General features: G+C 38.7%; 1 protein-coding gene across 4 annotated transcripts in view; it reads right to left on the bottom strand.

Annotated features, from left to right (window-relative positions):
• LOC116813300 (suppression of tumorigenicity 18 protein) overlaps window positions 1-24,126 on the bottom strand; it is a 110,877-nt gene that overhangs the window by 85,239 nt on the left and 1,512 nt on the right. Inside the window, exons 1-4 of one of the 4 annotated variants that reach the window (XM_032759796.1) lie at window positions 23,344-23,363; window positions 22,284-22,439; window positions 18,744-18,798; window positions 16,617-16,647 (exon numbers count right to left, since the gene is read on the bottom strand). In XM_032759796.1, the coding sequence (XP_032615687.1) occupies window positions 16,617-16,647; window positions 18,744-18,798 (86 nt within the window). In that variant the 5' untranslated portion in view covers window positions 22,284-22,439; window positions 23,344-23,363. Of the gene's footprint in view, window positions 1-16,616; window positions 16,648-18,743; window positions 18,799-22,279; window positions 22,440-23,343; window positions 23,364-24,126 lie in introns of those variants that run through there. The other 3 variants (XM_032759797.2, XM_032759795.2, XM_032759798.2) reach the window with 3 other exon arrangements.

Here is a 24,126-nt window from a genome sequence, read left to right as displayed (position 1 = left end):
TAATAAGATAAAATTAGAAAATTGAAGATACTAAGAGATGAACATTATGTGGATTTTAGAAGCAAGATACTGAAAGAATTCAGATACAAAGAGACATTTATTACTATTTTTGTTTGCTAGTAAATTTGGCTTCATTAAAGCTCCCACTGTTATTTTAATTTGAGTAATACTTCAAAATACTTTCTTTCGAGTATATAATATAATAAAACATAGGTGACTTTATATTTATTTTTCAAACAGTGTTATAAAACTTAAAAAGTATTAGGAAAAATTAAACACAAATTACCTTATTTTGATCATAAAGAAAGATAAAAATAAAATTCACTTAGTTTATGAATATTTGTCTTACCAAAATCATCACTACATTTGAGAAAGGAATATTTAAAATAATCTTAAAAAAACTTTTAAAGAAGATTATTGCAGCATCTTAATTAATCTTGGATAAGTACTGGGTTTTATTATAGATTGTATCTGCTAAAAAATATTAAATGTGGTTGAGTAACAGAAGCACCTTAATCATCTAAGATAATCATATGCCAGTTAAATGAATTTATAGAATTGAGTTCAAAGTGCCTCAATTTTACCTTAGCTAACTTGGTGAATAATCTAAATTCTCTTTTTTTTTTTTTTTTTGCTTGAAGTTTGTATTTCTAACCAAAAAATAAAGTAAAACAATAAGAGCTGTGAAATGCCACAATAATGGGGGATAAAAGTATTGTACTTTATTTGTATATATCATCTTAGCATGTGATCAGACCACATAGATTCCACGTTTTGTAAATTCACAAACATCTAGTTTTAGAAGAAAATAAAATGTTCCCTCATTTAGTATTTCATCTAATTTGAAATAGCAATCACGTTACCAAGCAGAAATTTTATTAGCAGAATATGCTTGCAAAAAATGGTTAATTAAAAGCAAAAATGACTTGGGTGCTGCTTAAGCACAGAAGTAGAGGTTTGGGGGCAGAGGATAGGATTGGGAGGTGCCCTTGCGTCTCCCCTTCTTTCCTCCCACCTGCCTAGGCTGGGTCTACAAGGCTGCTCCTGGGTCAGTGGAGGAGCCAACCATGCCAGCTCAGTTTTTCCCTGGGAGAAAGTTTGGTAAGCCCTAAACCTCATACTTAAAAGAAAAAGAAACCTTAAATACAAGTATCTTCATATTCTTTTCAAATCACCCCCATGAACGATGCAGAAGCTTCATTCACCCCACCACATAATTCACATCCTCTGTTTTTATTTGGCGAATGCCTGCATTCGTCCTGTGAGGACTGATGTCCCGTGTCTCTTCTCCCTGATTTCACACAGTAGTCCCCCCTTGCCCGTGCTTTTATTTTCCATGGTTTCAGCTGACTGTAGTCAACCGAGGTCTGAAAATAGGTGAGTATAGGACAATAGGTATTTTGAGAGAGACCTCATTCATATAACTTTTATTGCAGCGTATTTTTATAACTGTTCTATTTTATTATTAGTTATGTTGTTGATGTCTTTATGTGCCTATGTTATAAATTAAACTTTATCATAGGTATGTAGGTATAGGAAGAAACATAGTGTATATAGGGTTTGGTACTATCTGAGGTTTCAGGCAGCCACCGGGGTCTTGGAATTAACCCTCTAGGAGAAGGGAGCCAACTGTCACTCATGCATAGCACAGGTCCCAGGGCCTCCTGGAGATAAGGGCTATTTGCTATGTGTCTTCTAGGCACTGTGGAAACACCTTGTGCAGTTTGAGGAGAAATGGAACCCTTGCATGCATACTTCCAAGAAAAGGAGAAACAGTTAACTTTGTCATAAAAGTTGGAGTTCAAAGTAAATTGCAGTTATTTTATAAACAAAATAAGAATTTTACATTTTAATGGAGGTTGTTGAATAGAATGCAATACCAGGAGCCAGGTCCTAGCAAAGTCCATTTCAAAATTCTACTTCGGCTCTCAGTGTTGAATGGGGACGTTGGAACATAGTAAGTGACAGTGATTGTAAAATACTTAGAAAAATATCTGCTGCACAGTTACTCTTAAACAAAAGTAACAAAGGCAATTAATATTTTATTCATGTAGCTAAACTTAAGTTCATGTGAATTATCCAGACAACTCGGGGTGTGTTGGGGAAGTTATTGTCGACAACCTAAAAAAATTATCTCTGTAGCACATCATGTCCAAATCCATCAAATACTAAGTTCCTATTTATGTTTGTGAAGCAGGCACAGCCTTACTAATGAAAACGATCTCATTTATTCACAAAGTAAACATCATTAGCTGATGACAGGGTTTGGAGCTTCTTTGTTACTCTGGGTCAGTCACCCCCAGAAGCACTCAAACCAGGGCCACATATGTAAAATTGAGTTAATTTAGGAGGGCTTTAAGTGAAGACCAGGAAACATAAAGGTCTAATTAGTACGGTAATGAATAAAGTACAGATGTCCTTCTGTTCTCTAGCACGAACACTTATAGTAGAAATCTGAAGAAGGAAAGATAAAATAAAAAGAAGGAACAGTGAGAAAGAGTGGATAAGATGGAAGAAAACAGAAGGAATGAAGGCAGGGAGGCCAGAAAGAAGGAAGAAAACTAAGTGTGAACATGTCACAGTTACATAGTCATAGGCTAGCAGAAATACAGACACAGCACAACCCTCAGAGAGACAGCCTAGAGGGCAGACGCGAGAATAGAAGATAGAGACCCACAAAGGGAAAACAGCAAAACAAAACAAGCACACACGCACACACACACACACACAAATACAGAACTTCTTCAGTAATATGAGCAACATAGTAATTTTCTGGCTTTTTAAGTTACTAAGACAAAAGACTTTTTAAAGACCATGTGGCTGTTTTGTTTGTTTGTTTGTTTTTGAGACGGAGTCTTGCTCTGTCACCCAGGCTGGAGTGCAATGTGCAGTGGCGCGATCTCGGCTCACTGCAACCTTCGTGATTCTCCTGCCTCAGCCTCCTGAGTAGCTGGGACTACAGGCACCCACCACCATGCCTGGCTAATTTTTGTATTTTCAGTAGAGACGGGGTTTCACCATACTGACCAGGCTGGTCTCGAACTCCTGACCTTGTGATCTGCCTGCCTTGACCTCCCAAAGTACTGGGATTACAGGCATGAGCCACTGCACCTGGCCGTGGCTGTTTTATAACTACTATCATACATGTCAATTTCACTTCTTGACATTTACCCAAATACAGAGGTTTGGCTCATAAATATAGGCTCCTTTTTTAGTTTTCTGCACACAAAAAACTAAAAACCTATAGATATACACAGGTTTTGCTAAATATGAATAAGATTTGTTTGATATTTGGAATGCTTCCATTTATCCTTCTCCACTTCACTGGAACATTGCATGAATCATTTAACAGAACTCGCTAACATACTGGAGTAATATTTAAAAGGAAGACCATGTGTTACAGTAGTCACGTGCATACTGAGTTAGCAGGGATCACCTACTTTGATATATTATTATAATTATGTGTATATAAATGTATGTGTAATATCTCTATGTGTGAGTGTGTATATGTATATATATGTACACATACAAATCTGTGAAATGTTTCCGCAGCCAAGTGTCCTATTGAACTACAAATAACTTGAAACAGAAATAACCTGATAGAGAAGCACTCAACTGAAAATGAAGCCTGCAAGCTCCACATATCACTTCCTGTAGCCCTAACCCCTTCCACATGTACCTGTGCCTTCCTCCACATGCAACACCAGAGCTACTGACAAATGACACTTCCCCAGGCCCACCTCCTTCCAGCCCCACCGAGGAGCTGTGGGCACCTGGAAGTCAGATAGGCTTAGCCCCAACACTGCTTCTGCCATGGCCTCATTGGTACTCATGGGGTGCCCTGATGTTTCCATTCACCAGTGGAGGTGGAAGTGGCCATTTTGCCAGTGCTTACAACCTAGTTTAAGATTCCATCACATAACCTTTTTTTTTTTTTTAACATTTCATATTCTCATTCAGGTTATTATACAACTGCTCTTTCTGGAGAATGCCAAAGCCACCCGTGACACGGTTCTCAGCCAGAGTCTGTTCATCTAGACAACGTGGACCGTAGCACCCACCTCCTGGTACTACAGATCAAGCAAGACAAGGCATTTAAAGGGGTCTGCACAGTTTCTGAGACACAGGCAGTGCTTCAGGGCATGGAAGGGCTCAGGATGCTCAGTTTATCATTTGGCCCTCATGCTGGCTGGCTGGAATTCTGGGAGCTATCCTGCAAATGTAAATCATTACTTATAGGGCTGTTCCCGTGGTACACAGGGATTGTGGGGTTAAAAACCTGTCTGCAGCCTTGGTCTATTGTGTTGCCAAGAAATTGCCCTGCATCTGTTATAAATATAGAAATAAACAGAACATCAAAGCTTTATTCACGAAGGCAAAAATTATAAAAATTGAAGGCATTTGGATCGTGAACTATAAGCTTTATTTTGATATATGATTTTCTGTTGCTTTTAAAAGATGGGGATATCTTGTTAAACATAGGCAAGTAAAAGTAAGTTCAAAGTAATGGAGAGAACTATGCTTCATGTGTACTCAAGGAGCAGTCTCTAGTCCTATATATCCTTGCTCCTTTGACCCATGGCCACCTAAACCCATAGCAAGCCAAGAACCAGGCTTCTGGAAGAGTTTGCCATGCACTGTCGTTTAGCTCATTTGCAAGGAGTGCCTGCTCTGTGACAGCAGAAGTTCCCTGGGCAATTTCTCTTCCTTCAAACTCAGGTCAAACTCCCAACCAGAAGGAGCTGCTCATTCCACTGTGCTCCCTTATGTAAATCTGTCATATAGGAATTACCGCAACGTGTTTTCATGACTTGTAGGCTGTTAGCTTTCAAAAACTGTGAGTTCCTGTGTCTCATTCCAGTGCCTTCTACAGTACTCAGAACACATTTATTCAGTTTTTTTTTTTTTTTCATTAGCTCCTATTGGCTTTGCAGGGAACAACATTCCAGACAGCGGGAACAGCATGCCATGGCCTGAGGCTTCGGCAGGTTTGGGGGACCCAGTGCGGATTCTAGTTGGGCAGGGGGCAATGAACAGAGCGAGGAGACCAGGCCAGAGTAAAGATGTGGTCTTTTCCTTTAAGAAAGGGGAAACTCATCGAAGGGCTTCTGACTATCTCGTGGAGTGAACCTTACATGAGGAAGAACACAGGCAGGAAAGCCTGTGAGAAGGTGCTGACAGTGATTGGAGTGAGCCGCGATGGCTTAGGGGCTTGGCGACAGCAGCAGAGGTGGTGAGAAATGGTCAGATGGTAGATTTATTTTGAAGTTAGAGCCACCAGGATATTTGGACAGATCGGACACAGAGTCTGAAGAGAAGAGTCAAGGATGCCTCCAAGACTTTTGAACGTCCCCATTTACTGACATGGGAAGCAGGTAGGTATATCAATTTATGGCAGAAGATAATGATTTTAATTTTGAATACTCCTCAGGGATCCATTTGCAGATGCTGTCTACACAGTTGGTTATATGAGTCCAAAATTCAGGAAAGAGAGGAGTGCTGGGGATGTAAAATTATGGACATACAAATGTATTGAAAGCCCCAATGAGATCATCAAAAGATCACCACCAAGGAGGATCAAGGATGCACTTTGGGGAATCCATGTCAGAGACTTGGGTGTTGAGAAACCAGCAAGGAGACCTGAGAAGATGCCGTCTGAGAGGTAGAGGAAACCAGGGAGGTTGCAGTGTTGGGAAGCCAAGTTTCTTTGACAATGGCCAGGGTTGTGTGAGCCTTCCGGCTCTTCCTTCAAGAACACAGAGCTTGCTCATCCTCCAGGACAGACTGTAGGCTCTGGGTCAGCTTCCAAAGACCAGGAGGATGGTCCTTAGGGGCTCGGGAGAATTACCTTGAGCACTTTGTGGAGTCTAGGAGTCTACTTCGCTCTGTTCTCACAGGGGCAATCTGGAAGAACAGAATTTACCCTGAGCCTCAACACTGGGGCAAAGGCAAAGAGAATGCTCCCAGGGGCATGTTCCAACATTTCCCTATGCAGGGTTCACTCCCCTGCCCTGATTTTGCAGGAGTCCCTAGAAGAACATTCCCCACCCCACCTCTGAGAACCACTCCCAGGCGAGCCTCCCAGAGTAGTCCTGTAACTCAGGCAGAGAACCACAGTAAGAATCCTTAAAAAAACAACAACAACAACAAAAAAAAACTGCTGTTCAGATGCGGCTCTTCGTCCCAATCTACACTGTCCGTGCCTGGCTGCCCAGCCTTCAATTTCATCTAAGAGTTCCTGGGTCCTAGCAGTCACTTTGCTTTCTGGCCCTGCAGTCTGAGACCACGCCCATCCTCAGACTCCCTGGGCTGACCCCTTCCTACAAGCAGCTCAGGGATGGGCGGTGGGCTCATTGATACCAGTTTTGTTTTCTCTTCTCAACTGAAAATGACCAAATGAGACCAAGCAAGACATTGGCAGAATTAAGACCATCTCCCTTGTATGTCTGATACTTTGATAAAATATACTTATAAAGGAAGACCCTTATTGATTGTAGAAAAATGAATTAGAAACGATTAAATAGAATAGGCTGATTTGTAGTTGAGGGGCCAATGGAAACTGCTGGCTAAACAGCCTTGGTTTTAAAGGGGCCAGAACTAGATTGTTATGCGGGTAGGACTCAGCTGTTCTTATCACAGTAAAATAAAATTTTCTTAAAAATACAAGTAAAGGGATAGAATTAGGGAAATAACTTAAGAACTTGGAAGGAAAGAAGTAGCAGTCACTTTAAAGACAGTTGTAGAGAATCAACATGTTAAATAGCAATGCCTTTATCATGAATTACAAGGTACATTATTTATTCTCAAAACAAACAGGGGTAGATAATGTAAAATAAAATATTTCTCTAGTAACATCATGTAAGAGGCCTACACTGGTAAATAAAATAAATTTTTTGTCTTCAAAAAGTAGTCAGCATATTAAAAAGGCAGAATTATATATGATAAAGTTTTCTTTTTTGAAAAAAATTATATTTTTTTCCTTTTTTTATTGTCTCCCCAGTGAAATTGTAAAGCCAAAGGCAGAGAATCTGCTTTCTTCTTCTGAATGGGTGGACAGATGGATGAGTGAATGACAAAATAGCTACAATTCAAAGTAATAAGTGTTTTGAAACAGACAAGTAAAAAAGTGCTTGGGGAACACAATGGGAAAAAATCTTAGTCTGGGAGGTCATGGGGACACCTCATGGAGGAGGTGATGTCAGTCCTGAGCCTGAAAGAAGGAGTACAAATTCCATATGTCAAAAGACAAAGGAAACAATTATGCCAGGCACGGCCTAGAACAGAGTTGAGATGGAAAGAACGTTTTATAACATGAAAAATCAGAAGTAGCGTTAGGTGTAGGATTTTCTCAGAAAATAGGATGGCGATGATATTGATAAAACAAAATTTGTTGGTGGGAAGGGGGATAAAAGTGATTTTCTCCTACAAGGAGAAGAAACTAAACGAGAAGAAAAATTACGCAAGCAAAAAACCCAAATGAAAAGGTAGCAAAGGAGAGTATCAAAGATAAAGATGAGCTCACAAGATATAGCTGAATACTTCAAGAGGTTAAACATACAGGGGTAGATAACGTAAAATAAAATATTTCTCAAGTAACATCATGTACGAGGCCTACACTGGTAAATAAAATAGATGCCTTGTCTTCAAAAAGTAGGCAGTATATGAAAAAGTCAGAATTATGTATGATAAATTAAAAAATTTCTTAAGGTAGGTTTTGAGATGGAGGGGGTAGGGGGAACCATGACACCAGGGCTCAAAGTGCTATACGCAAAAAGTTTCATTAGTCAAGAAGGCAGCAAGGCTTGATCTTTGAACACTTTTCCAAGGTCACACAGCTAATCAGGGAAACAGCCTCGGAACACAGGGCTGCTATTAACCCAGTGTTCTTTCTACCACACAAACTCTCAGCTTTTCTGCCAAACTTTGCACCATAGAATTTGACAAAGCAGTCAAATTCTAGGCTAGGCTTTGCAGTAGAGTTTTGAGCATTTACCATTGTGAGGAAATATTGGAAACCAGAGCATATGAGATTTGGATTGAAGGGCGTCCATTTGTCAACATTATGGGACACATTTTATTTCAATTCACATTTTAAGCAGGAAAAAAATTTACAAGGTGTCAGAAACATTATGTTTGCAAGCACATAATATAATTAAAATGAGACCTCAAATAGGCATAGTTTACTTAAAAGGTAGCAAGAAAGGAAGTATTCTGCCTGATGATTAAAGTTCATGCATTTCTTCAAGTAGGACTGGGGAGAAATGAGATACGCAGTCAAATAATTTTGTTTGCATTGGAGGTGCTGAAGAGTGCATGAGAGTGAGAAGATTTGGACCAAAGGGAGCCAATGACCAGTGCAGTGCCTGAGCAAGTCCAAAGGAGCCTTAGCAATTTAGTTCCCAAATTACCAAAGCTGCAAGGGAGCTGTGTGACAGGCATATGGAATTTGACGGAGACTTTGGATTTTGTCGGAGACATGTAATTAAATACTCTCAGAACACAATTTAGGTGGTTATAGAGTCATCTCTGGAAGCATATAAAATAGCATCTTAAAAGTTTCCTTCCTTCAACTCTCATTTCTGATACATGATGAATGTTAAAGGAAGAGCTGGTTGATTTCAAACACTTCTAAGAGGTAAAAACAAAGACTTACAGACCAAGGTTCGTGCATTTTGCCACACTACTGTCAAGATTTGGACATTTGTTCTGTATTCTGCTGCTTTACTTCAAGTAGAAATGCAAACAATGATTAACATTCCCCAAGAATTCATAGATCAAGAAAATACCAAAGAAACCCAGACTCTTGACTTTTCAGCCAACCTTCTACCACTGAAAATTAGCAATGGTGAGAAGAGTTTTTTTAAGTAATTAGTAAAGTCCAACCTATGGTCTCTGTGATGTGTGCCTCTCAAACTTCCAAAGGCCCGTTAATTTCTTATAAATCCTGTTAAAAGGCGAGAGGGAGCCTTGGAGTCTGCATTTCTAGTGAGCCCCCAGGGGATCCCATGGTTCTGAGCCGGCGGGCTCCAGGGGCGCCTCTGAGTCCCAAGCTGGACGTGATCTATTCTCACCCACATCAATGCTGTTACATAATATCCTGGGTTTGTTACCGATGCTGTGAATTGAGTATCCACTGCAACATCTAATACTATGCTAGGGCACAAGAAAAAATATCAAAGGAAATATTCATCCCTCAGTCAAGAGTGGCAAATTCTGCTGTGTAAAAATATTTATGTTACAAGAAAAGAAAAGCCAAATGGATGAAAAAATTATCTCTGCAGGTAAGCTCTGACAACGCAAAAGCAATAATGCAAGTCAATCCTCACATGCAGCCTGCAGTGGTGATATTTTGCCACAGTTTTAGAAGATATCTGATTTTTAGAGATGTTAGTGCCTTAGACTCTCAACTCCTGTAATCTATTGGTTGACAGAGCCCACCAATACCCTTGTGATAATATTTGAATGAAGAGAAAAACAGGCAAAGAAAATAAAGCGTGTTTTCCTGCTCTTATTTTGTTTCTGAGTCTCTTAACTCTATGGACATTTATTCATTAGCGCCGTAGTATTTTTCTAAAATACAGATACTAAGATTTAAAGTAGACCTTAGACAAGCTGGAGAGTACTCTGTCCTGTGTAATCACCATTTTGTATATACATATATATATATACACACACGCACACTATGCTTTATTACACTGTGTTGGTTGGTATAATAATAGTTATATATATTATGTACCATGTAATTTATATAATTATATATATATATTATTACATACATGTAATAAAAACTGGAAAAACATGACTATTTAGTCCTTTGTGGTTAGGGTACTACGAAGGAAGAGGATTCCACTTTTAGTCCATTTGTAAATGACTATTACAGGCCTCAGGTGTAGGTTAAATGACTCACACATCCCATACTGCAAAATCAGCCTTGGAAATACAAGGCCCTTGATAGGTCATCACTTGGGAGATGGCATTTCAAAAGAAAAAACAAATAAAATGGATGTATATTTGAGTCTTTCCTAGATATTTTAACATTTGGTTAAAATCACATGATTAGCTCCTAGGAAACAATTTAGAAGGAAATGGTAGTGGTCTGTTTTTTTAAAAATTTTTTTTTTAATTTTAATTTTATTTGTATTTTATTTTTGATGGAGTCTCACTCTGTTGCCCAGGCTGCTGGAGTGCAGTGGTGCAATCTAGGCTTACTGCAACCTCCACCTTCTGGGTTCAAGCAATTCTCCTGCTTCAGCCTCCTGAGTAGATGGGATTACAGGTGCGTGCCGCCACCCCGGCTAATTTTCATATTTTTAGTAGAGAAAGGGTTTCACCATGTTGGCCAAGCTGGTCTGAAACTCCTAACCTCAAGTGGTCCACCTGCCTTAGCCTCCCAAAGTGCTGGGATTACAGGGATGAGCCACTACACCCGGCCAGCGGTCTCTTTATAATTGGCAGTGCAGAGAATTATGAAGATGTGGCAGGATTTGTCTGAAGGTTAGGATATTTTTCAGCTTGATTTATTAATTTATTGATAAAATTTAAATTAATAGCCCCCCCAAGTGTGGATGGTAAAGTGGCATGCAGCAGCCTGCAGTCGCAGCAGACAATATGGTGCAGCTGCAGGAGGTGCGGGGTCTGGACTGGAGATGGGACCTGAGTCCTGTCTCTGATTCAGTGGCTTCCCTGTCACAGGCCAGGTATAAAACACTTAACTTCCATGAACTCAGCACATGAGTAAATGCAGGTAATGTCATTTGTCCCGACAATCTTATGGGCTTTCTCTGTGGCTCCAACCAGACGCTGTGCACATTGTTCCCACAAATCATTCAGTGCGCACCTGTTGAGGCCCACTCAATACACCTTCAGTGCTAAATGCTAGAATAGGCTATGCAAATACATAAACATACAAGACCATTAGAGTTCATCGGCTTTTCTTGTTAAACTACAAAGTCTTTTTTTGTTTTTATTCTTATTGAAAGCTTCCCCAATGTATTTTAAGACACTTTTCTGCCCTAGTTAGAACAGTACAGTAAACATAAAATAATCTCTGGAATGCTTCTGTTGGTGTGAGGCCTCCAGCTGAGCTCATGTTTCACACGGAGCCCCTCCATCACACAGAGGCATGGACAAGGCTGATGCTGGGGTGGCTGAACCCTACAGATGCCTCCCCCACACTCTGGAGGGACACTTCTAAATTAATCCTTATTATCAGCTTCTTGGGTGATCAGTCTTGAGTCCCTCTCAAAGTGGTTTATAGGTAAAAAGTTTTTTTGAAGGTGTCAGTTTCTTGGATTCTAATGTTCAGGTCTGGCCTGGTATTGAAAAAGGTACATTGCCAACATGATATAGTAGTTATGCTATTAAATCTCTAAAACAGGCATTGAGCCCCACATTTGGAAATGATACCAACAAAAGGAAAGAAGAGAGTTTCTCCCTTCTTTTCTCTAACCTGGTGATTAAAATGATTAATTTCCTTTTACCTGGCTGATGGACTTATGGAAGACTTACTATTAGAAATCAGTATCAGTTCACTTTTTTCTTTAGTTATCACCTCCAGAAATCTTTATGTAATAAGTTCCAATAAAATCGTGACCACTAAAGGAAACTGAATTCTAAAAAAATTCCAAAATATTAAAGTATCTATTACTGATATAAAGACTATAGTGAATGAAATAAGATAAAAGAAAAACGAGAAAGCCATCTAGATGTGTAATTCATAACAATTTTCACATACTCATGAAATGTTATTGTTAAATCTATAACTAGGTCAGGCATGGTGGCTCACACCTATAATCCAGCACTTTGGGAGGCCAAGGCAAGAAGATTGCTTGAGCTCAAGAGTTTGATGGAGACCAGTCAGAGCAACATAGTGAGAACCTCATCTGCACAGAAAATAAACAAAATTAGCTGAGTGTGGTGGCGCGTGCCTGTAGTTCCAGCTATTCCAAAGGCTGAGGTCGGAGGATTGCCTGAGCCCAGGAGGTTGAGGCTCCAGTGAGCCAAGGTCACACTACTGTACTCCAGCCTTGGTGACAGAGTGAGACCCTGTCTCAAAAAATAAATAAATAAATAGATAAATAAAATCAAATAAAATAAATCTGTAATTGATTAGAGAGCTCATAAAATATTTAACATTTTAAAACTTACATTAAATTGCCAAATGATAGGATTTTATATAAAGTAAGAAATTATGTAAGACAAAACAAAGAGAGAAACTTAAATTAAAACTTTCATTACCAAACTTAAGCTGACAAATTGGTACACGGCAAAAAGACCATGAACAGACAGAGAGATTTGACTCTAATATACTTAAGAGGCCTGAATTCATTTGTCTCTCTAAGTAGTCACATAGGAAAGTAATTTCAGGGGCTAGAATATATTTTCCTAATTAGAGGAAGGGGGCTGGACTGGCGTAAAAACACTTTAACAATGCAAGAGACAATTACCAATATTAGTAGATGCAATAGCATGAGGTTCAGAATAAGGATAATAGTAATAAAAGAAAAGAGCAGAGATAATGCAATGGTCACGATTTAGAAAGACACAGGAGAGGCTTCTCCACACCACCTGTAACCTGAATTGTGTTGGAGGAGAGACTGGAAATGCTAATAAGGAATATGATTAAAGGTGGGCCTGTGGTTATAAATTGCTTTTTTAATGGTGATGATAGTAGCTGACATTGAGTATAATAAGATGAGAATGTCAGTATCAATTTTATTAGTGCCATGAACAATATACAGTATATTTAAATTAGTTTCATTTGTATTAGTATTTTTGTAAGTAGTTGCTCTAGAAGCAATAACATGTCCAATGCATTCTAAAAAGAAGAACCAAATAAAGTTGCCAGTGTTCTCTACAAAATAGCCATAACTTTTACACTGGGGAAAACATGCCACATTTCCTAAGATACTCAGAATTTAGGCACACAGTTGTGCTGGATCACAACAAACCTGTGGAAAAAATTGGAAGAGGAATTGCAAGAAATGGACAAAAATTTAAGAGATGCTAAAAATATAAGCTTCCATATGAATCAGTACTTTTCTCCCAAGATTTATATAGAATAATAAAGATCTATGTCTAGGTCAACTTAAACTACTTAAGAAACAACTTGGGCTGGGCGCCGTGGCTCACGCCTGTAATCCCAGCACTTTGGGAGGCCGAGGCGGGCGGATCACGAGGTCAGGAGATTGAGACCATCCTGGCTAACACGGTGAAACCCCGTTTCTACTAAAAATACAAAAAATCAGCCGAGCGTGGTGGTGTAGTCCCAGCTGCTCGGGAGGCTGAGGCAGGAGAATGGCGTGAACCCGGGAGGCGGAGCTTGCAGTGAGCCCAGATCGCGCCACCATACTCCAGCCTGGGAGACACAGTGAGGCTCCGCCAAACAACAACAACAACAACAACAACAACAACAACAACAAAAAAGCAACTTGGGACCTTGCCTGTCTAAGCGTGGTCATTCTGTTGAACAGAAATGATTATAAAATTTCAAATGATCACTTAGTGATTTTTATAAGCTGGGTCTCATTAAAGAAAAATAGGTGAATTAATGATGTTTATAAATTTTCCCAGCAATTATCATCAGCTTTCTGAGTTACTCTAATAACAAATTAGTTAAAATGAAATATCTGACAAAAAATAATCTTTAGAGAATTAGGAAAATAGAAAACATTGTTATCTTAAAGTATATTATTTGTCCAAATTTAAGAAAACTAGGTTGTTTGAAAGATAAACCATAAGAGTTAAAAATATAGACTGAGAAGTCTGTTGCTTAAATCACTTTTTGGTTTCTGCTCTAAACAGTATTAATTGTGTGTGAGAGAAAGACTAGTCTGGTGGGTGAGAGGTTGGTCTTTGAGTCAGAAGTCTGGATTGCCTACCAGCTGTGTAGCCTTGGGCTATTTCCATAAATTATTTATTTTCACTTTATTCATCTGAAAATTGAAATACCATAGTTTCTGCCTAATAAGGCTATCGGGAGGATTAAGTGAAATAATAGAGGTTAAGAAAGCTCAAGAATGTCTGGCACATAGGACCCCAATAAATATTAGTTTATTGGCTGGGTGCAGTGGCTCACGCCTGTAATCCCAGCACTTTGGGAGGCCGAGGTCGGGGGATCACCTGAGATTAGGAGTTCGAGACCAGCCTGACCAACATGGAGAAACTCCGTCTCTACCAAAAATATAAAATTAGCCCAGCATGGTGGCTCATGCCTGTAATCCCAGCTACTCGAGAGGCTGAGGCAAGAGTATCACTTGAACCCAGGAGGCGGAAGTTGCAGTGAACCGAGATTGTGCCATTGCACTCCAGCTTGGGCAACAAGAGCGAAACTCCATCTCAAAAAAAATATATATATATATATTAGTTTATTATAATTATTAATGCTACTGACATGCTCAAATAGTAATTTCTATTTCTCCACATACAGCACAGTAAACATTTCTTCCCACAAATTTGCTTCTCTCTGCTAATACCTAACTTTTTCTCTATGAATTATATTTTTCTTCTTAGGCCAGTGTACACACATTAATTCCTTAAAGATTCTCTTGTGTAAAAGTTGTTTTCAAGAAACGTCACTAGAATTAAGGCCTTTTTTTCTCTGAATGGCTTGATTCCTTTAAAAGACTCTGGTGTCCCTCACCAGGTAAGTGGCCTCGTGTCCATGGGCACACTGATTCTGCAACAAGAACCAAGAAACCACTCCAGGGACTGCAAACACGTCCCCCACTTGGAGCACTGGGTCATTTTAAACTTCTCTTGACCATTCTACAGGGGACATAAATAAAGCCTCCAGAAATATAAGAACTTTAAATAAGAGCAAATTTTATAGGCAATAATTTAAATGAGCAAGGTTATTCAACAGTTTAATCCTGTCCAAACGCAGGGGTATACTACATGTCTTGTTCTTATCAAAATACTTTCAAAATTAAGATTCTTAAGCCAGGTGCAGTGGCTCACTCCTGTTAATCCCAAAGCTCTGGCCGAAGTAGGAGGAACGCTTGAGCCCAGGAGTTTCAGACCAGCCTAGGCAACATAGCAAGACTCTGTCTCTACTAAAAATATAAAAATTAGCTGGGTGTGGTGGCACACACCTGTACTCCCAGCTACTCAAGAGGCTGAGGCAGGAGGATTTCCTGAGCCCAGGAGTTTGAGGCTGCAGTGAACCGTGATTGTACCACTGCACTCCAGCCTGGGAGACAGAGTGAGACCCTGTTTGAGACCATGTCTCAAAAAAAAAAAATAAATAAAAATAAAATAAAATTCTTAAGACAAAATTGATTACACAGGTAGGGCCATGGATTCCCTACTGACAAATTCCACAGAGAAGAGCATCTGCATGAATTCTAACAGATAATTGTTTTGCTACATAAATGAACCAAGGCTATGACAGAGATCATAAGCCACATGGAAGCAATGGTGACAGCCTGTTTTAGAGGAATCACAAGCTCAGTTGCCTGGAGAAAGAACTGTGTAAATTGCATACCTTACAAAGTTCAAGTGTATTAGACACTGTTACACATCCTCCATTTTTCAAACACTTCCCTGAGGAACAAATACAGACCATGGCTGTTTCTGGAAAGGTGGACTAAATAGTGGATTTGGGACTTCCTAGGTTGTCAATAGCACATGCAGAGAAATGTACAGAGCAATTATCTTGTTCCTGACAGAAAATATGTCATCTGCACATGTTTCTTCTTAAAAAAATGTACTTTCTTTTAACTATATCTTGACAAAGACTCTGAAAGAAAATCTAATTAGAATTTATCCTAGAAAACCTGTTAAGGTTGAATTTTCACAATATTGCCTGAAGTGTAGTAGCAACAATATCTATGATGAAAATGCATGAATCCACTAAAAAAAACTATTGGTCACATTATGTTCCCATGTTTAGTTTAAAAAGTGAGTTACCTGATGGAATCATCTAATTATTATTATTATTATTATTATTATTATTATTATTATTTTGAGATAGAGTCTCACTCAGTCATCCAGGCTGGAGTGCAGTGGTGTGATCTCGGCTCACTGCAACCTCTGCTTCCGGGTTCAAGCAATTCTCCTGCCTCAGCCTCCTGAGTAGCTGGGACTATAGGCACACACCACCATGGCTGGCTAATTTTTTATATTTTAGTAGATGGGGTTTCGCTGTGTTGCCCAGGCTGGTCTCGAACTCCTGAGCTCAGGAAATCTGCTCACCTCGGCCTGGAATCATCTAATTATTTAATGCAAGAAGTGGATAACTTAGGATCTGGGTTATCCATCAGTCAGGTTCATGGATAACAGCTCAGCTCTTCCCTGACCATCAGTGTGAAATCCAACAGCATGCAAGGTGTGCACAAAGGGAGCACATGCTTGATGAAGAAAAGTGGGCTACTACTCACATCACAGCAAAACATTGTTTCGTTATTTCATTAATACAATAGATTGAGTTGTTCAGGATCAAGTATCAGTACAATCATTCTCCTCCGCCTTCTTGGTGCATACAGAGCGTCTGGATGGAAAGCCTATAGCCAATTCCTTCTGCTAAAAATAGTATTCTGAGGCTTGAGAAGTACAAATCATTCGAATAATCAAAGCCCATTAATGTGAAAAAAAAAGTAACATAGGGTAAATCTTACCTGAGCTCCTGGATTACCGAATCCATTGGCACTGTTGACAAAAAAAGAAAAAAAAAAAGACACAATCAGTTGATAATTTTCAAAACTGTAAAATGGAAACTTTTCACCAACCTAGAAGTAACGACCAATAAGTTTCTCACTGGGTGGGTTCATCTTTTCTTGTTCTGGTTCTTTGGAGATGAGAGGACAGATGGATATGGCTCAGAATAGACCGACTGTGGGTTTAGTACCTTGGGTGAACCTGGGGCCTGGTGATCATAGATTGGATTTTCCAGGTACCTGTCCTTAGAGATTCATTGAAAATTCACAGGAGCACAAATGACTCAGATTATTTTTAAAATACATTTTATTTTTAGTACAAAATTATTCAAAAGGAATCCCAAGATTATATCTTTATTAATATTAAACACATATTCAAAAAAAACTGGTAAAGCTTTACTAAATAAATATGTCCCTTGCTTTTACTCATAAACTTCCTCCATATAGAAAGGGGAGGATGAGCTTCAGCCATGTTAATATCACCAACCTTTTAAAAATGAACTTACAGGAAAAACAGCTTTGATTTTTCTGACTTAAATGATGGGAACTAAAGAAGTTCATGTTTATAAATACCTGCCTACACGAGGATAAGCAGCATATTGAGAGAGACAACAGGTGGTTTTAAAGATTACTCATGCCTCACGAGAAACAGTTGTTTCATTTCTAGAAGAACATTTTGGCTCTATTAAGGGTGTTCATGCCTGTGCCAGAGGAATATAAAGTCCAAAAGGAATTGCAAATTTTAAAAAAACCCACATTTTAAAAGTATGACAGAGTAGTGTGCTTTTAGAAGTCAAAATAAGAAATTCAAATAATCCAAATACACACTCTAGCATGCTGATATTTATAGCAGGCATAAGCTTATTCCAAATAGTGGGACAAACTGCTTTTCTTAAGCTGGTATCCTATTGAGAAGTTTGCTCCATAAAAAAGCTACTGTTTAGAAATACTACATTCCAAATATTAGGATATATAACGTGGTTACTTTAAAAGTAATATAAAATAAGACTGGAAAATAATACAGTATAAAAATTCTGTTTAGGTAGAAAAAAGTCTCATATGAGCATAGCATTATTCTGCACTTTGGTTACCATGGTTAATGATAACCATGGTTATATTGTAACTGAAAAAAAATTTTCCTTGAATTTATTAAAAATGTTGGGATTCTGGACTTTGCTCAAACAGGAATTAACTACCTTGACTACATATACAAATATACAGATAATGAAAGCATTCCATTTGATCAGCCGCTGTCAACTGTACATCTGAACACCCTCCTAAAGGGCTGCAGGGTCACGGCTTTGCCGCAGCTTTTCCTCTGTGAGGTGGACTCCGAGGAGGGTGGGTTGGGGTGGGTGGGGAACAGCTATCCAGAGTGTTTTCAGAGGCTGTGGTGAACCTAGAGTTTTCCACTTAGAATTAAGGGTCACAAAAATATAGCCAATTATAATAAAATTTATTTTCCTTAAGGGGTATTATTGCCAGTCAATCCTGTTTTCCAGATGTTTAGATCATCAAGGGCCTGTTTATATTTCAATATTACATTACCATCTGTTGGTTACAAAAAGAGAGGGATAACCAGCAAGTTAAACCTTCCAAACATCAGAGCTGCTGGAAATTCCCAGCAGAGACAGTCAAAAAACAAACACCACCAGTTTACTTAAACTAAGTTTAGGTTGGGAGCCACTAAGCCAGATAACATACAAATCAAAACCTGCTTTGGCAATAAACTAGCAATTCTGTCTTTTCCCTTGGCCATTAAAGATGACTTCCATAATTTGAAAGTTTCCATGGAACATCCTTCACTTGCTAAACCTTATGCTGTTTTGCGTGATGTTCAAATCCACTCATGATTGCATTTTGTAAAAATTAGCATCATATATCATTTGGACTTTTCTGAGTTCTTTAACTCCTAATTCATAATATTTTGCCTCTCTGTGCCAAGAGCCAGTGTCCTGGCTTGATTTGAAAAAAGAAGCCCCGAGGAAGTTGTAATCATTCTGACTGCACGTGAGGGACTGAGCACTGGAACTCTCATATTTCATGGTGTGGTGGGCATAGTGTCATAGAACCTGCTTGCTAACTCACCCTCGGTTCCTTTAGAGCGAGTACGCAGTGTTTTATCTTCAGCCTCTGCATCCATCTATAACATGAACACAAAGTCCTGAGGTCATTCCTTTGACATTGACCAAAATATGAAAACATGTAATTAGAAGTTCTGAAGGTCATTATGAAAAACAGTAGCCTTCCATGCTCTTGACTCACAGCCCAGCTCTATAGTACATAACTGTGACTCCCCCCACATACCACCAGCTTTGGAAATACATCTACAGTTGCTGGAAACCAGAGAGAACAGCGACAAGAGGGCAGATGTCCTTGTCCACAAGTGTTTGAAGTGACTCAAACACTTCTGGCATTACAAAGATAGAAAAAGCCTCATCTCATTAACAGTGGCTGTGAAGGAGATGAAACCTCACATGTCAAACCAAAAGATTTCAGATCAGTTTACTAAAACCTAAGTCCTTTTACATTTCCAGACTCTTCCTGATACATATCTCTTTCTAAGCTTGGAAAAAAATGATTCCTCGTGTAAAAAAGCACCATGAAGACAAATCCCTGAAATGCCCCCAGAAAATACCATTAGAAATTTTGATTATCAACAATGACATATGTTTACTCTCAGAATTTCAGAATAAATATCAGTTATAATCATTCAAATGTATAAGGAAGGTGAAATTTGAGTGATATATGTGTCAGTATCAAATTCTCCAAAACATCATTACTAAATATTTTAAATGTCATCAAATCAATTATCAAAGGGATGCAAAGACTTCAAAAGCCTGTTGTTTTCAGACTCTGACCTTGATACACCCATCAATTTCACTAGAATCTGCGAATCATCTCTTAGTTTAATTCACTTCTGCACATTATCAGAAGGAATTCTTAAATATAAATAAGTTGCTTTGCTTGTTGAAAATCAGAGGCAGGCAGAAGGTGCGCTCAGTGGCTCCCATCCTTAAATCCTGACACTAGCTCCGATGCAGTGTGACTGCAATGGTAATGGGAGCCGCATTTCTGCTCTCAGAGGCTGAGTTGTGATTGAAGGCACTGACCTGCCATAGACTTATAATAGGGGAGCAGGTGTGGCAATGATGGACTTTAATTTCCTTTAATAAACCTTTTATGTGCCACACTTTTACTGCCATTCGACGCTCTCCAAGGTCCTGCACATAATAGGTTCATTACTTTTGATTACTATAGTCTATTGAGACAAACAACTCCAGAACACACTATATATTATGTTCAGTTAAACCAATATAGACTATTTATCCATTGTGAATTTTTTCACCTGCAACACTACAGACAAAATTAACGACAGCTCTCATAAGCTAAAACTATTAAAACCACCAGAACTCTTTTGTCATCATTTCATAATAAACACCACACCAATCGTTGAACTGCTTTTTAAACTAGCAAACAAAAAGTGTTCACTGCCTTTGCTGAACAGCAGTTGCTATAGTCTAAATAAAATGGTCCATTGTTATGAATACTTTAAAACTACACAATAAGAGAAAACAACAGTAAAACCGGGGTGATTTTTTTCCTGTCGATTTTCCTTCTTTTCAAACCACATGAGTTTATGACAGATGTGACACTGCCTAAGATGAAAATGGCTTGGTTTACTCAGGATAGTAAGCACTGTGTTGTGAAATCCCCCTCCTCCCGTGAGTATCTCTGTTGCATACAAAGTGGCTCAACTCTAGCAAAAGCCCCTCCATGTGCTAAATGAATAACTAGATTATGAGAGATCAGTAGCATGTGAGGGTGAAAATGATGAAAACCAACAGATATTTCTCAGGAAGCCACTTTTATGTGTGAGCCTCCACAAAGCAACACCAACCCATTGTTATCTTGCCACATGGATGCTATTAACTCACCCTAACCACTCTGAAGAATTGCCCAAAAGGCAAAGATGAACTCCATGAGTTTCTTTAGCAAAACTGAAACACAACCTGCAAAGAGTGCCAGTGGATACAAATCAAAATTTCAGAAGCATGCTTAAGTGCAATCTTCTTTACACTGGCTTTAAGCTGAATTCTATTTTGCAATTCAGCTACCCAAGGGCCTGGTTGCCTTGTCACCACTCCAGGCAGCCGCTCCCCACTAAAGTCATTGGAAGGGATACATAAATATTCATGGACCTCCCTTTGACTGTGCTTGGAATGCTGGTCTCATAATTGTGTTCTGTTTGAGCTATTGTCCTCTTGTTGGTATAGGATATAGATATCCTATACAAACATATTTAAAAACTGAGAACTCATTCATAGAACTAAGTTTTCAAATTTAACTTGTGGGTCAAGTTGCAGGAGTGAAATGGATCAAGGCCATAATATACAACTCAACTGTTTCACTTGCTTTCTCTTCTTCACATGTAGAAAACAGAAGTTACTACATTGTGTCTACTCAAGTCTGGGGCTCACTGGGGAATAAGAACATAAGAAACCGAAGGCATATGTGTTTTTCAGTGTGGAGACTTTATCGTTCGTGAGATGGTTCTTTCTTCTCATAGATCTCAATTCAAAAATAGGTTTTGGTTTCTAGAACCTTGTCTATAGGAGTAGATATTTTAAGTATTCTTCATTTGGATTATTCTCACTGACCTCAATAAATTGTCAATGGGTAGGTTTAATTTTTGTAAAATCAGTCCTCATATTCAATGAGTACCTTGTCCAAGTAATGGATCATTAGAAGTGGAAAAAGATTTCTACGTCAGTGTGTGTGTTCAGGCCCCTGGGGTGGGGTGGAGGTAGATTATCATTCTTTCAAAGTCTTCCGGAATTAGAGATGAGGCACATGATTATGGTATGATTCAAGAAATCAACCTAACTTCTACTGCAGTCTTGAAAATTACACTTCTTATTGGGAACTTTGTTTTCTTTCCCCTGGAAAAGAAGACTTGATCGTCTTTACTGCTTAAGTCCCGAATACTATTGACAAGCTTGCAATTATGTCTGTAAAACCTAATGAGTCATTTGTTTTCTCAAAACAGAGGTTTTATTTTTAAAAAAGCTGTCCCTTTCCAGATTTCTTAGGGCATTAATATACTTCATTCTCATATACCTCATTATAGATGAAAACTGACAGAAGATATATTCTGAAATTCCTATAATGGTTTCCTCCTGGCTTTAAGAATGTACTTCTCCATAGGAGTAAAAACAGTAATGGTAAACTCTGCCACTCTTATTTTCCCTAACTTGAAACTACTTTAAGAAAAAAGTTCAGTTTAAATAAGTACCAACTTATTATCTATAATATTTATATAAAAAGGAGAAAAATGTGGTTCTTGCTCAGTCTGTAATTCTTAATAATGCCATGAAAAAAACTTTGAAAAGGGCTTAATGTCCCAGTTTTCTGGGGAGAGGGGTGAATGCAAGGTGAAATGGCAAGAGGAAAAGACATGTATAAAATAAAGAAGGCCAAAAAAGCAAACTTGGAGGAAAACATGCAAGAGCTAAAGATGGAAATAAGCAGGTATACAATGAGGAAGAAAAATGACCAGAAAATGAAATTGAACTCTTGGGTTGAATTTGGAAAGCTCTCATTTAATATCTTTATGTACTTACAAACCTATAAACAGATGTATACAGTGATTTCCTAGTACTTGTACTTGACGTCTTTTCTTACTGGAGCTTACATCAGGGGCAATAAGCAGGTCTCTTCCACATCGCCCCAGTGCACAGATCTGGTACCTTCTTTTAGGCTGAAGAGGAAGTCCTGGAATTGCTGTTTTGTGGGAGGCAAGAGATTCAAGGAGCAGGACACAGAATTCATAAACTCAATTTTGCTTTCATTCACACAAGCCAATTACTGACATGTGGGGAGGTTTTATTTCCCTTAGATTTTATTTTTCACTTAAAATTCTATTTTAACCTAATGGCAAATAAAACAAAAACAAAAACACAAAACAAAACCCAGCTGTCCAAGTAAAAATTTAATTACTTATTACAAAACTGAACATAAGAAATCCCTTGGTTATGTTGAGGTTTTGTTTCTATCAACAGGGCTCTAGACATTAATATATATTTATAATATACCTCAATATATATTTATAATATACATTTATAAGTAGTCTTGAGTTTCTTAATAATTGCAGAAAATGTCATGGTGACCACAATGTTTTGAGGGCACTTTCTGAAAACCCTTATAAAATTAATTGTAACACTGTCTAGTTAGATAGATATATCATGCAGGTAGCTACTCTTTTTTTTTTTTTTTTTTTTTTTTTTTTTGAGATGAGGTTTTGCTCTTGTTGCCCAGGCTGGAGTGCAATGGCATGATCTCGGCTCACTGCAACCTCACCTCTGCCTCCCGGGTTCAAGTGATTCTCCTGCCTCAGCCTCTCGAGTAGCTGGGATTAAAGGTGTGTGTCACCATGCCTGGCTAATTTTTTTTTTTTTTTTTTTTTTTTTAGTAGAGACTGGGTTTCACCATGTTGGTCAGGCTGGTCTTGAACTCCTGACCTCAGGTGATCCACCCGCCTAGGCCTCCCAAAGTGCTGGGATTACAGGCGTGAGCCACTGCGCCCAGCTGCCACTCTTAATTTGAGAAGTCCATCACACACATTCAACTTGCAGTAAGCTCCCTTTTGAGCAAGATTTTGCTGTGCTCATCGCCTGAGATTTTTGACCTGGCAGTGCGGTTCTGTCGCTGTGTCACATTGCTCTTGTGAGATGTCGTTTCAGTCCTGGGGACTCACAGCATTGGTGGGAGGAAGATCTGTGGCTGCTGAGAAGAGCTGCTGGGGTCCTCTCCATGAGGAACGCTTTATCTATAGTGGACGCTTCCTTTTCAAAAATCACATTTTTAAAAAAAATGATGAAGAAAATCTGAGGAAGTCGGAAATGCCTAGGCCCAGAAAACCAAACAACTAGATGATGCCAGCATCTTGGACTGAAATTTGGCCAGATTGAAGAACAAAGAATCTTACATTGAGTGCCCTTTCTTTTGATGATTCTGGCATCACTTTGTTTTAAACATAGCTTTGGGGCAGCTCACAATGGGAGCAAAGATGTTTACCTGTCACACAAGGAGAAATCATGGGAAAAATGAGCTGCAGTACTAAAAGGATGCCAGTTAACTTGTGGAGAGGAGTACTAAGAATGTTTAAGTATGTTTTTTTCTCTGTTCTTCCTTTCCTCTTATTTTTCTAGTTTTGTTTTCATACATTTATTAATAACTCAGGACGAATAGGAGCGAATTCAGAAAGTAAACTTAAAAAAAACTAAACTCTAACAAAACCATGTCTTTTTTACACCATCTGTGACAACATATTTATAATTTCCAGAACTTTTCATCTTTTATTTGCACACTATTCTTGATTTCAATGCTCTGTTCTTGTATGCCTCTTATTGTACTGTCTTTGGCTCTATATAGAGAGCTGAAGAATCGAAGGATGTGTGCACTTTGGATT

The sequence above is a fragment of the Hylobates moloch genome, unplaced genomic scaffold, assembly GCF_009828535.3.
Source record: "Hylobates moloch isolate HMO894 unplaced genomic scaffold, HMol_V3 SCAFFOLD_9, whole genome shotgun sequence".
In the NCBI taxonomy this organism is placed as follows: Eukaryota; Metazoa; Chordata; class Mammalia; order Primates; family Hylobatidae; genus Hylobates; species Hylobates moloch.
The sequence above is the reverse complement of the archived record's forward strand: the minus strand, read 5'-3'. Positions and strand labels throughout refer to the sequence as shown.